Source organism: Lytechinus variegatus, chromosome 8, assembly GCF_018143015.1.
Source record: "Lytechinus variegatus isolate NC3 chromosome 8, Lvar_3.0, whole genome shotgun sequence".
In the NCBI taxonomy this organism is placed as follows: Eukaryota; Metazoa; Echinodermata; class Echinoidea; order Temnopleuroida; family Toxopneustidae; genus Lytechinus; species Lytechinus variegatus.
In genome coordinates, this window is record NC_054747.1 from 5,280,304 (window position 1) to 5,296,895 (window position 16,592).

Genomic DNA, 16,592 nt, shown 5'->3' on the forward strand with positions numbered 1-16,592 from the left:
AGGTTTAACTTAGACCATGGTCTATGTCATGGCAACATATTTTTTTGGAATAATTTGCTAAATGAATATGTTAAATTGCAGCATGCATTTACTTGTTTAATATATATGTAATTAATCCTTTGAATAATATGTTTAGCTAATATTTTTTAAAATCTTGGCACATAAAAAATAATAAGAAATCTCTCGAAATTCGTATCATTGCAAATATTTAGAAGCTTCGCTCTACTCAAGTAAAACTTAACGTTATCGTAGCTTTCACAGTTATATTTGTTTTTAGGCGACTGGTAAAAGAAACTACGAGCATACAATTGTGCAATTGCCGAGATCACATTTTTTGGTACCACAGCGGCAGTTTTGCCAAGAAAGTCCAGTTAGCAGATTGCTTATTATGACTCCAAAACTTTATTAATTTCAACGGGATTCATCCCACACCTGAAGGTATGTTTTTTGAGTATTTACTTAAAGTTCTAGGACAAAATATGTGATAAATGGTTATTTTATTAGGTTTTTTATGACACGTATCAGGTTACAACAATCCGTTTATTTCAATGTAAAATGTATCGTACGTTGATATTGTAAAGTTAGAGCCGTAGAGGTTCACGCAGTGGACATTGAAAGTGAAAGTGATTTGTTTCAAACTTTTGGGCTGAAAAGAGTAGTGATGAAAGCCAAAGATTATTATTAACTTGAGCTAAACATTTGAAGGTTCAAACATTTAGAAATGAGTTTTTATGCATTCTTTACTGGAAAAAGGGAACTATATTTTTGGTTGAGCTTCCATAGTGAAAGCTTTACGCACAATGTCCACCGCGGAGTGATATTCTTCCTTGAAATTTAGTGTGATACGCCTCCGTATAGACTTCAATTCTAGGCGCTTTATACAAATTTGTTATAGATGCAATTATGCATTATTTAAACACATAGATTTACATTTGGCTTAAAGAAATAGAAAAGAAGCAAATTGATCATTTCTTTATCTTATCAGTTTATCAGCCAAACCATATTGTTTTGAAGATGCATCTTTAGCATGTAAACAAATGCAAGTTTTAAATATACTAAATTTGCAGTTTGGAAGTAGGTGGAGTATTGTTAAAAATACATTTAAAAGTGGTATAAGAGAAATTGAGTATTAACATAATTTCATTGTATTCACTCTATTTGGATTCATTGTATTCACTCTTTTTGGAGAAGCTTAAAGAGATAAATATGAAATGTTCAACAATAAGAATGAAAATGGAACTTATTGTTATTTACAACAAAGTAAATGGATTTATTGAGCATACATGCTTACACAGTTAATACTCCACAAGAGTAACTCAGTGTAACACTTCACAGGAGCATTTTTCTTATGAATGCTTTCTTGTTTTGTTTACTTGTTACAGGGTTAATCAACTCAGTTGTTGAATGGTGCTTGAAAGTGAAACTACAAGAGATTAAAGAAGGCAACATGAATCTCATTATACGCCTGTTCTATATAAGGTCTCTTCATTGCAACAACGAGAATTTGAGATGTGGAAGTATGGTGATTGAGTGACTGAGTCCATAACAATCTTCAACAACTGATTCAAATTGGACTCTGAGAGCAACCTACCTCCATCTTACACTAGATTTAGTCAGCATAAGGACTTGGAAGTTTCCTGAATCTACCATGGCCGACATAAGCCAACTGAAGTTATTGAGACGGAATACTAAAGGAGCTTTAACTCGCACCTTAAACTCCATTGAGAGGTTGCTAGTAGACCCTGCAAATGACGCTGAAACCATAAAAGAATACATAGCCAAAGCAGGGGAACAGTTCAAAGAAGTGGAATGTAAACACACCAAGTTGGTAGAGAACATAACAGATGAAGCAATATACGAAGAAGAAGAAGAATGGATGGGAGAGTGTGAACAGAGGTTTGTGGAGACCATCGTTCATGCACGGAAGTTCATCGGGTCTCTGAACCAAAGTGAGCCAATTACTCTCAAGTCTGAAACGCAGCCAACACCCACGCCTTCATCTGTCACACAAGGTGCATCCCCACCAGCAGTGGAAGCTGCATCTATTCCTACATCCCAACCTACCAACCCAGCAGCAACGACCAATTCGGTTTCTCCTAGTCCAACATCTGGTCTGTCAGCTGGTACTCCAAAAATGCAAAAGATGAAATTTCCTACATTTAATGGGGACATTAAAGAGTATCAACGTTTCTGTACTTTGTTCAAACATTGTGCCACAGATCTAACAGAAATAGAGTGTTTTTACCAGCTTACTCAATCCATGATCAATGCACGTGAGCGCAACATGATAAAGGGTTGCATCAACGTACAGAGAGCCTGGCAAGTTCTAGATGAGAAGTACGGCGACCAGGATAGAGTTGTGGACAATCTGCTTCAGGAATTGGAGAACTTGAAGCCTTATCAAACCAAAGGTAAAGTTAGTCTGAGCGCCATGACTGTATTTGTCCAGACATTGCAGGTGTTTGAAATGCAAGCAGAAACAATTGGCCTTTCTGGAGAGCTGAATAGTAAAATCTTGCTTAGTCAAATCAAGCAAAAGATGCCTGAGGAACATCGCATTGCCTACTACAAGAGTGTCAGAGATGAACACAACAGTGACACGCTTGGAGGTCTGGTTAAATGGCTACATAGTCAGCTTCTACTACAAGAGAAGGCCAAGTCACCTTTTCCGGAGAAACTTAGTTCTTCTGAGACGATGCAGAATAAAAGTACCAAATCATCAAACGCTGCAACTTGGAACCAACCTAAACAGCAGAATCGTTTCAAAGAACAGAAAGGCCCCAAGGTACCCAAGTGCGCTCTTCATACAAACTCAAATACACATTTTCTGAAAACGTGTATGAAATTCAGGAATCTGAGCCTCCAGGAAAAATATGACATTATGAAAAAACACAACATTTGTAATCGTTGTGGTCATAACAATTGTCAAGCTGGGAAGCCTCCTTTCGATCTGAAGTCCTGCCAGTTTCCTTCACCATGCACTATCCAGACGTGTGGCAGTGATGCCCATTTCTCTGCCATTTGTCCTGTAGTATATGGGAGTAATACTGCTTCGGTGAATCCACCCCGGGTTCATCCACCAGACCAGATGAATGCCAATGCAAGGTCATTTCGTCCAGCATCTGTAACTACCGTAACGGGAAAGGAACTCCATGGTATTCTCCCAACAGTTATGGGCTATCTTCGAATAGGGAACCTTCGCCAATTGGTACGCATATTACTTGATGGTGGAAGCCAAGCTTCACTTGTTAGAGAAGGGATCTTCCCAAGGACGGAACATGACAGATATCAAGAGCATGAATTAACACTAGTTGGGGGAAACACCATCTCACGGAGACTGAAACTCATTGATTGTCAAATAGAGGACATGGAAGGGAAGCACTCTTACCCACTGACATTAACAGAGATTGATAAGCCATGTGGAAACGCTCAAGTCATTCAAGCAGATATTATACAGCAGTATGCCCACTTGAGTGAAATTGAGGTCAACACTGCTCCTTCGACAACTATCGATGTTCTTCTCGGTGTTGACAATACGTACCTCATGATCTGGGAAGAGTTCATCAGGGGCCCGAGATGTGATGATCCAGTTGCAGTCAGATGTCCATTGGGATGGTATATCCAAGGAGGACGTTCGTGCGGTACTACCCCACTCCTCAACTACCTCAATGTATCTGCCATCGGTCCAATTGAAGAGTTTATTGGGTTAGAGACTATGGGTCTGGAACCAAAAAGATGTAAATGTTCAACAGACCTTCTGGACAGAAATGCCACAGAGGTCATGCAGCAAAGTGTGTCTCAACTCCCAAATGGTTCCTATGAGATCGCACTTCCATGGAAGAAACCCCTGAGAGTTTACCAGACAATTATGAGTATGCCGTGAAAAGACAAAAACACCTCGAGAAGCAGTTTGCTGACAGGCCTGCTGAATGGGAGGTGTATTGCAAGCAGATGAGAGATCAGGTTAAGAGGGGCGTTTCCAGACACGTGACAGACGAAGAGATGAGACAAGACCGGGCTACAGGAAAGAAAATGTGGTTTCTTCCACATTTCGCAGTCACCAAGGACTCAACTACCACTCCTGTGCGAGTAGTGTATGATGGAAAGTCACGATTCCAAGGTCATGCACTAAATGACTATTTGATGAAAGGAGAGAATGTTAATTCAAACCTGTTTGAAGTCGCCTTGCGCTTCAGAGAGAATGAGGTTGGAGTTATTGCTGATATAAGCAAGATGTACCAAGCCATCAAAATCAAACCAGATGATGCCAGATTTCATCGTTACGTCTTCAGAGAGAGCCCAAGTCACCCGTTACAGGTTTTCGAGCTCAGCACTGTGACTTTTGGGGACAAACCCTCACCAACAGCTGCCATCCTCACACTGCGACATGTCGTCGAGGAACATGCTCCAAGAGATGAAGGACTGAAAGATGTAGTTGTCCACCAGTTCTACATGGACGATCTGAACGAATCTGTTTCTGATGTGCAGCAAGCTCTTGAACTCAAATCGAAGCTCACAAAGACCCTAGAGAAGGGAAAGTTCAATCTACGTAAGTGGCAGTCAAACAAACGAGAGGTTTGTGATGAGACCGAGGATATGAAGTCTGCAACAGTGCTTGGGACCAAATGGAATTTGGAGAAAGACACGCTGAGCGTCAAAGAGGTGAAACCAATCAAGGGTATACCTACGAAGCGCAGCATTCTGAAACAGACGGCATCTTACTACGATGTCTTCGGAGTTTTGACTGGAATATTGGTGAGGCCAAAGATCCTCCTGCAAAAACTATGGCAACTCAATTTGGATTGGGATACGCCTATTGACTCCCAAAAAGAACTCTGTGCAACACTGGATGCCATAAACAAGGACCTGGAGGAAGTAGTGGATGTTGAGATACCGAGATGCCTAATTCCAGAGGAGTTTAAAGGAACGAGACCCTTGCCTGAGGTGTCACTACATGGACTAAGTGATGCATCTGAAGACGCGATGGGCATGGGAGTGTGGCTCAGGTGGTCCCATCTGGAAGGAACAGGGGCAGAGTTGTCCTTTGTGTGTGCGAGAGCAAGGCTTACACCGCTGAAGCAATCGAGCATGCCCAGGAAAGAGCTGCAAGCAATTCTTTTGCTGTCGAGACTGATGTGCACGATCAGAGATGCCCTCCGTATCAACATAGCATACTGGAAAATATGGACTGACAGTATGACTGCCATCAGCTGGTTGAGGGGTCAGTCCAAATCCTTCCGTGCCTATGTCGCCTACAGGGTAGGCGAAATCACCACTAGATTTGATCCTATCTCTGATGTCGCCTATGTACCATCTGCCCAGAATGCAATTGACCTGGTGTCTAGAGGAGGTACTGCAAGTGAGATGAAGCGAGTTATAGATGGTCCAGAGTTCTTAAAACTTTCTCCATCAATGTGGCCAAAGACACCCGAGAATATCCCTACAGATCCAAAAGACAAAGAAAAGAAAAAGTTCCATGTACGGAATGCGAAGACATATGCACTAGGTGTCAAGATGGAGGACAAAACGAAACCAATCTTGGATGCTACAAAGTACTCCAACTGGACAAAGCTCAAGATGGTCACCGCAAGAGTATTGTCTGTGAGAGAACTGCCAAAAAGCCAGTGGTTGAAGCAACTCATGATCCAGATTGCACAGTGGCCATCTCACAAATTCATACGAGAAGCAGAGCGGTACTGGATTCGTCAGGCTCAGAAAGATATCAACTTTCATGACCCTAACATTCTGAAACTCGACCCATTCCTTGATGAAGACGGTGTCTATCGTGTTGGTGGACGTTTGGACAGAGCACCGTTGTCGTATGACCTGCGTCATCCATACCTTCTCCCGAAGAAGTGCCATATCAGTTACCTTCTTGTGCGAGATAGTCACGTACACGCCGTCCATGGAGGTTACCTGAGAACAGCTACTGAAGTCCGTAAGAAGTTCTGGATTATCGGTGACATATCTCTAGCACGACATGTTGTCCGTAACTGTGTGACATGCAAGAGGTACAAGGGAAAACCAGTCCAACAAAGAATGGCTGATTTGCCATCGTTTCGAGTAACTCCTTGTGCACCGCCATTCAAAACTACACTAGTGGATTATCTGGGCCCAATCAACGTGAAACTAAACAGGAATACCACAACGAAGGGGTACTGTGCACTGTTTACTTGTGCAGTCACCAGGGCCGTCCACCTAACTGTGGTGCAGGACCTTTCTACACAGTCATTTCTCCAGGCGTTAGAAAGGTTTGTGAGCATTAGAGGGGCTCCAGCTACAATGATCAGTGACAATGCAACTTGCTTCCGTGGAGCAGACAACAAAATCAACGAGCTGAACTTGAAGCTTGATAAGAAACAAATCAGAGAGCTTGGTCTGCGCTACCAGGTGGAATGGAAATTCGGACCACCAGGGGGACCTCATCATCAGGGAGCCGTTGAATGCATGGTGCAAGAGGTGAAAAAAGCGATGAGGCACCTTGTGAAAGCTGATAAGCTAACCTTCGTTGAGTGGGAGACAGTGTTCTGCCAGATTTCGGGACTTATCAATAGTCGCCCACTTACTGCGATGTCGGCGTCACCACTTGATCAGCCACCTCTAACACCTAACCATTTCCTCATTGGTCGGGGAGATCTGAGCTGCCCTGACATCCCTTGTGAGGAGTACAGGGGAGACCTGCGGAAGCGTCGCGAACTATGCAAGACGATGGTGGATGGGTTCTGGCGCAGATGGATGGACTGCATTCACAAACTGTCGCCACGCAACAAGTGGCAAAGGTCAACAGAGAATCTTGAAGAAGGAGATATAGTTCTCGTCATTGGGGATAGTAAGGCTCGTGGATCGTGGAAGATGGCAGAGGTCGTGAAATGCTATCCGGGGCAAGATGATCTCGTAAGAATCGTAGATGTTAAGTCCACTGATCGTACAATCGCGAAAAAGCCGGTGACAAAACTTGTGTCTCTAATGAAAAGGTCAGAGCGAGATGATTTAGGTGACTAAAACTAGTGACATTCCAAACATTTCTGATTATAAATCTTGTTTTCGATAAAGGTCTGGACAATCGCTCACTTTTGTATTTTCAACAACAGTATTATGCGGTGACATTTTCATCATCTTCAACGGACATTTCAAATAGAAGATTACAACATTGAAAGACTGTTTAATCGATCAGGAGATTGTGTTAGACTTCGTTTTGAACTTTACGGACAAGTATTGTATTGAGAAACATTATTTTTTGACGTCCCGTCGCTTTTGGGGGGTCGGAATGTCATGGCAACATATTTTTTTGGAATAATTTGCTAAATGAATATGTTAAATTGCAGCATGCATTTACTTGTTTAATATATATGTAATTAATCCTTTGAATAATATGTTTAGCTAATATTTTTTAAAATCTTGGCACATAAAAAATAATAAGAAATCTCTCGAAAATTCGTATCATTGCAAATATTTAGAAGCTTCGCTCTACTCAAGTAAAACTTAACGTTATCGTAGCTTTCACAGTTATATTTGTTTTTAGGCGACTGGTAAAAGAAACTACGAGCATACAATTGTGCAATTGCCGAGATCACATTTTTTGGTACCACAGCGGCAGTTTTGCCAAGAAAGTCCAGTTAGCAGATTGCTTATTATGACTCCAAAACTTTATTAATTTCAACGGGATTCATCCCACACCTGAAGGTATGTTTTTTTGAGTATTTACTTAAAGTTCTAGGACAAAATATGTGATAAATGGTTATTTTATTAGGTTTTTTATGACACGTATCAGGTTACAACAATCCGTTTATTTCAATGTAAAATGTATCGTACGTTGATATTGTAAAGTTAGAGCCGTAGAGGTTCACGCAGTGGACATTGAAAGTGAAAGTGATTTGTTTCAAACTTTTGGGCTGAAAAGAGTAGTGATGAAAGCCAAAGATTATTATTAACTTGAGCTAAACATTTGAAGGTTCAAACATTTAGAAATGAGTTTTTATGCATTCTTTACTGGAAAAAGGGAACTATATTTTTGGTTGAGCTTCCATAGTGAAAGCTTTACGCACAATGTCCACCGCGGAGTGATATTCTTCCTTGAAATTTAGTGTGATACGCCTCCGTATAGACTTCAATTCTAGGCGCTTTATACAAATTTGTTATAGATGCAATTATGCATTATTTAAACACATAGATTTACATTTGGCTAAAAGAAATAGAAAAGAAGCAAATTGATCATTTCTTTATCTTATCAGTTTATCAGCCAAACCATATTGTTTTGAAGATGCATCTTTAGCATGTAAACAAATGCAAGTTTTAAATATACTAAATTTGCAGTTTGGAAGTAGGTGGAGTATTGTTAAAAATACATTTAAAAGTGGTATAAGAGAAATTGAGTATTAACATAATTTCATTGTATTCACTCTATTTGGATTCATTGTATTCACTCTTTTTGGAGAAGCTTAAAGAGATAAATATGAAATGTTCAACAATAAGAATGAAAATGGAACTTATTGTTATTTACAACAAAGTAAATGGATTTATTGAGCATACATGCTTACACAGTTAATACTCCACAAGAGTAACTCAGTGTAACACTTCACAGGAGCATTTTTCTTATGAATGCTTTCTTGTTTTGTTTACTTGTTACAGGGTTAATCAACTCAGTTGTTGAATGGTGCTTGAAAGTGAAACTACAAGAGATTAAAGAAGGCAACATGAATCTCATTATACGCCTGTTCTATATAAGGTCTCTTCATTGCAACAACGAGAATTTGAGATGTGGAAGTATGGTGATTGAGTGACTGAGTCCATAACAGTCTAACTGTGCTAAAATTATGGGGAGCCAAAAGTTCAAAGATTCTGTTTATATTCTTTATTTCTTTTGCTTTCATAACGAAGAAAAATAATTCAGTTATCATTCCCAGACAATTATGAACAGTTTGGAAGTCATCTGAGTCTATATGTTGAATGTTTACGGTTAGGGATTTGTGCCCTAATTGGCTCTCCATAGTTAAACCACAACTTTAAACCAGGGTTTAATTTAAATCTGACTTAAGAATACGGGCCACTATGGTTAATTTGTCATTTTTATAGCCCCCCCCCTTGTCCCTCATTCTCTCTAAGCATGGCTTAATTATTGGAACTGTAAAATCCCAATCTAAAATAAATTTTCTTGATTTAAAGAAATGAATGTAGTTGCAGTAAACACTGATTTCATGAGAAAGTATATAAAACCAAGATCAATTGTCACCATATTATCATATCCAGCTAGATATCTGATACAGATACATATATAACTGAATCGTGTGAAATCATGAAATCTAAGCTGAACAATAAAACTGAAGAGTGCTAACACAGATAAGCAAATGTGGGATAGTATTATTTATTGCTGGGGTAAAAGACCCAACAATTTGGTGAAATGTTGTTCTTATATGTTACTTATTTCTCAGCAATTATAGTTTTTTTCAAGCGTCCTTTGGTGCAAATTTTTTATTCAAGAATATAAACAGACAAATAAGTGGCCATTTTATTTGATTCTGGATGAACTCATTCTAAAATCTTTACCAAATCTGGCATTTACCTTCACAACCTTAATTGCTTGGTATTTTAGGGGCAACACCCCCTGCCCCTCAGAATTTCAGTGATTGAAATTTTTGATAGTTAATTTTTCAAAATATTTGGTATTTTCATTGATAATTCAATCTTGAAATTAGAGCTAGTTTTTAATCAAGAAATAAAGGAGCATACACTGTTAGAAGTTTTGGTCTTAACACTTTTTATAGCCATCCTAGCAAATTTGGTATTACAAAAAATATACAATAACAAAATTTAAGTTTCCTTTTTTTTTTGAAGGATTAGAGTTGTAAATGGATTTTGTTTTTTTCTCTTCCAAGAAAACTTGAAACCATGCACCCAGGCCATGACTCTGCTGGGAAAAACTTGGAGAACTCAGAATGTTAAAAGTGCAATGTGCCAATATCCTCTTCATTGCCTAGTTATATTCCTTCATTCTTGATAATGCTATGATTGTTGCTGTTAATTCACAATCATGTTTGAGTGTCTGTTTGATCTTTTCTGCTTCTATTTACTTTGTTTCAAGGCAAGAAGAGAAGGAGGATACGCAAATGTGTTTTGTGTGGGACGATGATCCCACACATGACCCTTCACATCCAAAGAAAACACTCCAATCTTACACTTCAAGAGAGACATGAATATCGTGAAATTATGCTCAGAGAGTAAGTTATAAATCGGTGGGGGAGGGGAGGGTAAAAAAAAATGTGTGATTATGAGTCCTGGGGCTGATTCCATGAAATGATCTTTGCAAGAACCGTCTTTTGTGTTGCACATTTAATATGATGCGCCATGTGAAACGCATTTTCAACAAATTACATGAACCTGCAAGCATATCATATTCGTCCGTTAAAGTCAACAAAATCATTGTTTATACAATGATGTAAAGTCTCATAGAATTCTTTAAAAATCGATTTAAAAGCTCATTTCGATTTGTTTATCGTTGATTTCAGAAATATCCAAAATACAGCGTATCTTAAAAGATGAGCGACTTGAAGGCCGATTGTTGGAAATACCCTTTCTTGCAATCAGCCCCTGCTCGAACAGGAACTACGCAGGTTTTAACATGTGGTCGGATATGCATTTTTTTCAGCTTCTCATGCTTTTTTATGCTTTTTCGCTCTGCATTTCTTTATCCCCATACTTTCTTTTTCGGAAAAAATAATTCTTTAGAGTATTTATAATATTGCAAATTTCATTTTGAACAATGAAATATGGATTTTCATTTTTTTTTATTTTGTTACCTTAGAAACTGTTCCCAGTGCATCTCATACCACTGCCTTCCATTACTTGTATTAGAATTAATATAATTTGTCCTTTTTCTTCCTCAAGGACACCAGTTTTGAGATCAAAGGGCAGCAAAAGAAGAAGGAAACTTTTAAAATGCCCTCTCTGTCCTTCAAATGTACAGAGGCTTGATGATCATATCATGAACATCCATGGCAAGAAGCGTGGCTCAAAAATAATGAAGGCTCTGATTGCAAAAGCAAGAGGTATGTTCCCAGTTTTGTTATGTAACAGCTTAGTGATTCATGCCTATTTTACAGGGGAGGGCCAGGGGGTTTGTTTGAAATTTATTAAACTTTTCAACTCTTATTTTTCTTAATGTTTATGTAATTTTTATATGAAGCGCACATCTTTGGGTACTTGATAGGAAAAAAGAACATCACTGTAACAACTATTCTCTTTAGATGATAAGTGAACTATTTGTGGTCTCTCATTGACTGTTTGTTATAAATACATAGTCTTAGAATATATGTTTTCAGATATCTACTAATACTACAGATAATAAATTGGCATATAATTGTATTTGTATAGAGAAACTAAAATGTTTTGAGAGGAAAAATAATTGTTTTGCTGGTTGGTAACATAATTATTGCGGTATAAAATGTATTGAGTAGTTAATTACCATATTGTCATTCAAGTGGGTCTATTTTTATACTAGATTACACTAGCATTATCAGTCAGGAAACTGGCCAGGTATGAGTAGCTTAGGACTTGAGATGGTGCTATCGGTTCGTATCTGCTTTAATTAATAGGAAAATTCATTTTAAAGTATGACAGTATGTTGATATAACTCTATATGTTTTTTCACCAGAATTTGAGGGCGAGAGAGCTGCCACTGGTGAAAGTACTTCATCTCTTCAGGTAAAATTAATTTCATCAACTAAAAGCATAAATTAGCAAAATGAGATTATTCAAAGAATTTTATTGTACAGATTTGTGAGTAAACCTCATGCTAGTCAAAATATCCCGTTTTCTGGTGGTAAAGTGTGGTGTAGCTCCTGATAAAATATACTGCCATTGCTGTTTTTAAGATAAGGATGATTAATCAAATGACAAGGATCCGCAGCACTTACTAACATTTAATACACATTAGTTTGCTGACACAGTCATTACCTAAGAAACAGTCTGGCTACATGGATATCTCAAGCATGTCAGCACTGATCCAAAGGTAACTCCTGTATATTATTCTCACTAATAATGTGTCTTGATACTCTGATTTCAGCATACATAAAACGATAGCTAAAGATGTTAATCTGGTTTCCTCGTAAAAAGAGATAAACACAGACTACCCTGGAATGTTAATCATGGTTATTTCCTCTCCTGAATAGCAGAATCAAGAGAAGTGAGACGTTCACTAAACTAAACATATACATGCAGAGTTAGGTATTATCACATGATCTCTATTAATATCTTTGGTATGATAAGGATGATTTGGGTTTTATGATTTTAGCTCATAACAATAAATTGTCATTTAAAACATTTTACCCTTACATTTTAAAAATTTGTTTATTTACTCAGAAGCATCGTCAGAAGAATATCACACAAGTATCTCAAGCACAGGTAGTCTTAGTGGAACAGACCTCAAATGAGTTGGGAGTAGAGGAACTGGGGGATATAAGAACGGGAGCAAATGGATGTAGAGAAGACGGAACAGAAACGAAAAGAACAGAAGAAGACGGGAAGGAAAGAGCCAGGACAGAAGAAGACGGGACAAAGGCGGACAGGACAATAGTTGGGACGGAAGACAAAACCAAACAATACAGCGACAGAGAAGATCAAGCTGACATAACTTTAAAAGATCAAACAGGAGGAGAGGGACTGGACAAAGATCTTTCTCAAGAAGACAGGATTGAAGAGGCAGAAGGTATGTATATTAACCCTACTTACTTGGAGGAGAGAGTTAGGGAGAGGACAGCAGGGATGGGAGGGGAATCCAAGATCTCTGTATGCCATCCTGGGCCCTAAAATGATAATAATAGCAGGGCCCACTGGAAGAACAGTTTTCGAAACTGAAGTGGCTACCCTGGGTGAATATGCTGTTATGTTATTGCTATTAAAAATCACGAACAAGACTGTCTTTCCTCTATCATAAGTCAAAGCCCTGTCCTTCGTTTGGAAGTTCTGCAAGCAGCCTTTCATGACCATTCCTCTGCATTTAAGATAAAACAATGTGAAATGAAGCTTTGTGGTGTGTTATGGCCAAGTGGATTTGTCTCTGAACTTTGAAACAGGATGTCATTGGTTCGAATCCTAGACATGGTGTATGTAGTATCTTTCTAAAGCAAGAAATTTACCCACATTGAGCTGCACCAAGGCGTTATGTGAATTGATATCCAGCAGGATATTTACCCACATTAAGCTGCACCAAGGCGTTAGGTGAATGGGTATCCAGCAGAATTTACCCACATTAAGCTGCACCAAGGCGTTATGTGAATTGATATCCAGCAGGATATTTACCCACATTAAGCTGCACCAAGGCATTAGGTGAATGGGTATCCAGCAGAATGAACATGGCACTGGGAGCGTCAGTTTGAGCTTAAAGCTGGGGCCCGGGAGGGGGGGGGGGGGGGGGTGGGGGTTGGGCCACTTCCATTGACGAGTGGATACCATGCACGACCATGTGGTCTCGATTTATTTTCCAAAATACACCCCTTAACAAGTGTCGGCGAGTGAAACCCTACCCCTAACAAACATTAGAAATAAAACGATGCTCATGGCAAATATTCCCTGAAATGAACCCCTAAACAAGTACAGGAATATATCACGGGTCTTTTGGTTGTTGGTTTTACCTTTACACATCATTTGGTTTGGTACGGCCCCACCTTTCACACCTCGCGCAAATCGGACTCTAAACACGTATTGTTGGGGCAAAAAGTAGACCCTTTATAAAACATTTTAATTTTATTTTATTCCGCAAATTTGACCATAAACACATAACTTTCCTAGCGAAATAGATCCCCTTTTTTCATTATTTTTGTGTTTTTAATAATAATAATAATGTACATTTATATAGCGCTTAATACAATAGTTTCTAAGCGCTTAACATTTATTTCCTTAATGTGATACATGTATAAGAATTATTAAGAGCATAATAAATCATATCGCATTACATTGCATAATATTACATTAAATTACATTATGTTAAATTACATTGGAAGACATTATAATAAACAAAGGAAACAGATGGGGTGACATGGAATTAGTGAATCGAACTACAGTCCATTGAATAGATATGTTTTGAGTCTGATCTTGAAGGTGTCTACAGAAGGAGAATCACGGATTATCACTGGGAGATCGTTCCAGAGCTTGGGGGCACACACAGATAAAGCATGGTAACCGTAGCGTGTCTTAGTACGTGGGCCTGGTGCTAGCTGTAGGTGAATTGATGATGATGAACGGAGCCGGATGGAAGTGGTCTGAGTCTTGGGCTGGATGAGTTCTTTGATGTATGATGGTGCGAGTCCATTGAAAGCCTTGTATGTTAGAAGAAGAACCTTGAACTAAATACGTTGTGGAATAGGAAGCCAGTGAAGTGAATGAAGAATAGGAGTAATGTGCTCGTGCTTTCTTGTGCGTGTGATTAGACGTGCGGCTGTGTTCTGGATGTGCTGGAGTTTAGACAAGTGAGATGCAGGCAAGTTGATCAATAGACTATTACAATAGTCAATCTGCGAAGTAACAAATGCATTGACCAGTCTCTCAGTGGAATTCTTGTCAAGGTACTTTCGGAGTTTCCCTATTCTATGGATGCCGAATGAAGCAGCTCTGCAGATCATCTGGATGTGTTGTTTCATGCAGAGTTTACCGTCCACTACAACCCAAAGAGCACTCGGATGGCTTGACTACAGCCCCATCAACTTCAAACTTTGGGAGCTCTGATGACCTGCGGAATGAAGATGTGATGTGGATAAGTTCAGTCTTGGCACAATTGAACTTCAGATGATTTCTAGTAGCCCAGGATTTCACAGAAGATATACACTCATCTAGTTTTAACATCCCACTTGCAACCTCACTAGACTTTAAGATGACATATAACTGTGTATCATCAGCGTACTGATGTGCTGAATGTCTTGGTGAGCATTGATGACATCAGTCAGAGGTCCGGTGTACAATATGAAGTTGAGTGGTCCCATGACGGACCCTTGCGGTACTCCACATGGAAGGGGAAATTGGTTCGACTGCACATTGTTGATAGCTACAACCTGCGTTCGATCTTCTAGGTAAGAACTGAGCCACTGCAGGACCATTTCGTCAAAACCGTATCTGCAATGGAAGCGCTGTAGCATTTTGGTGTGGTCGATCGTGTCGAATGCTGCAGAGAAGAATCAGAATAGCCTCATGTCCTTTATCTATAGCTGGCAGCAGATCATTAGTGACTTTTAGGAGGGCTGTTTCAGTGGAGTGGCATGGGCGGTAAGCGGACTGCATTGCAGGAAATAGGCTATTATCGTCAAGATATGACCTCATTCGAGAAGAACATCATCAACTCATTTGAATGTCACTGAGTTATGCATATCACTGCTTTGTGAAAAATAAGCAAAACTTTAACATACCATAATTTTCTTATTTTACATCCGATTTTGATGAAACTTTCAGTGTTTGTTTTCCTCATTATTTTCAAGATTTATTACCTAATAATATATCATCCATATTCTCAATTAACAATCAATTTTCATTCCCATGAAAGTAGGGCTCCGTAATTTATTTCATTTATGGAAAATAAAAACGTTTCTATCAAAAAATTCTGTAAGAAATACCCTACCAATAATTTGGAACAAGATACCATTAACTATGCATTTAATAAAATCCAATTAAACTTTTTGAAAATGGCTAAAATTTAATTAATTTTGTATTCAAAGTATCAATGATAATTCACCCACCCATATCATCTTGTTCACTTTTGGGGTCTCGTTCATTTTTTTTTAACTTTCTGATGTATAATCTATGTTCTAAAATATTAATGTGAATTATATATATTTTTTTGAAAACTCTTATTTTGCAAAGCCATATTAGGCTTTTCCAAAGGTTCTCTTTTCCGTTATCAATATTTGTACATGATGAACATTCATAATAGATTATTGTTTCGATTTTAATATTTGTGTGTATACATGCATGTATGCATTCCTTTTAATAATTGTGTAAATATGGAATAAATAAATGATCAATTGTTTTACAATTTATTTATTATTTCTAATTTGCTTCAAATTTTATTTTCTACAGGTTATGAAAGTGCAAACACTCAAGTCCAGGTAACTTTTCAAATAATATCTATCTGTCTTAGACTTGAGATAATTTTATGTTGTTGTTTTGTCTCACTTCATATGTCTCATTGATCTACAATGTATGATTTTACACACAAACAGACACACCACTTATAAAAAAACAAAGTACGATTATATAGGTTTTGACTGGTCGAAACCTTTTAAAACTACCGAAATCTGGTAATCCGGTGCATACCTATTTTGGTCAATATGCTCATTTAAACCTCCATCAACCTAGTTATTTAAACTGGGGCGTGTTTCACAAAATTTATGTGTGACTTTCTAGTCGCACTTAAATGCGAGTTGCGTACAGTGAGAAAGGCTTGACCACATTGGTCAGATTGTCTCTTGAGGACGGGTACTGAATGTGTATCTATCAATAAGATCGCATGTTACATATCATGTATGCATCAGCATTTAAGTGGGACTTAAGTCATACTTAAATCTTTGTGAAACACTCCCAGGATTATTACAGTTTCTTGTTTTCCCCTTGAA

The 16,592-nt window shown here is 38.5% G+C and overlaps 3 protein-coding genes and 1 long non-coding RNA gene across 4 annotated transcripts; all 4 read left to right on the forward strand.

Moving 5' to 3' along the window:
• The first annotated feature begins 30 nt into the window (after positions 1-30).
• Positions 31-3,883, forward strand: LOC121420594. Its single transcript, XM_041615256.1, has 2 exons — positions 31-438; positions 1,383-3,883. Exon 2 carries the CDS (start codon positions 1,649-1,651, stop codon positions 3,881-3,883), a length of 2,235 nt encoding a protein of 744 aa, XP_041471190.1. The 5' UTR covers positions 31-438; positions 1,383-1,648.
• Positions 3,884-3,951: 68 nt separating this feature from the next.
• Positions 3,952-7,002, forward strand: LOC121420595. The gene has a single exon (XM_041615258.1). The coding sequence runs from the start codon at positions 3,952-3,954 to the stop codon at positions 7,000-7,002; it is 3,051 nt and encodes a 1,016-aa protein (XP_041471192.1).
• Positions 7,003-7,436: 434 nt separating this feature from the next.
• LOC121419877 lies at positions 7,437-8,795 on the forward strand. The gene is made up of 2 exons (XR_005970647.1): positions 7,437-7,683; positions 8,629-8,795. It is a non-coding gene; the product is annotated as an uncharacterized LOC121419877 (long non-coding RNA).
• Positions 8,796-10,075: 1,280 nt separating this feature from the next.
• Positions 10,076-16,591, forward strand: LOC121420596. Its single transcript, XM_041615259.1, has 6 exons — positions 10,076-10,214; positions 10,882-11,042; positions 11,648-11,697; positions 12,355-12,700; positions 16,057-16,085; positions 16,562-16,591. Exons 1-6 carry the CDS (start codon positions 10,123-10,125, stop codon positions 16,589-16,591), a joined length of 708 nt encoding a protein of 235 aa, XP_041471193.1. The 5' UTR covers positions 10,076-10,122.
• The last annotated feature ends 1 nt before the right edge of the window (position 16,592 follows it).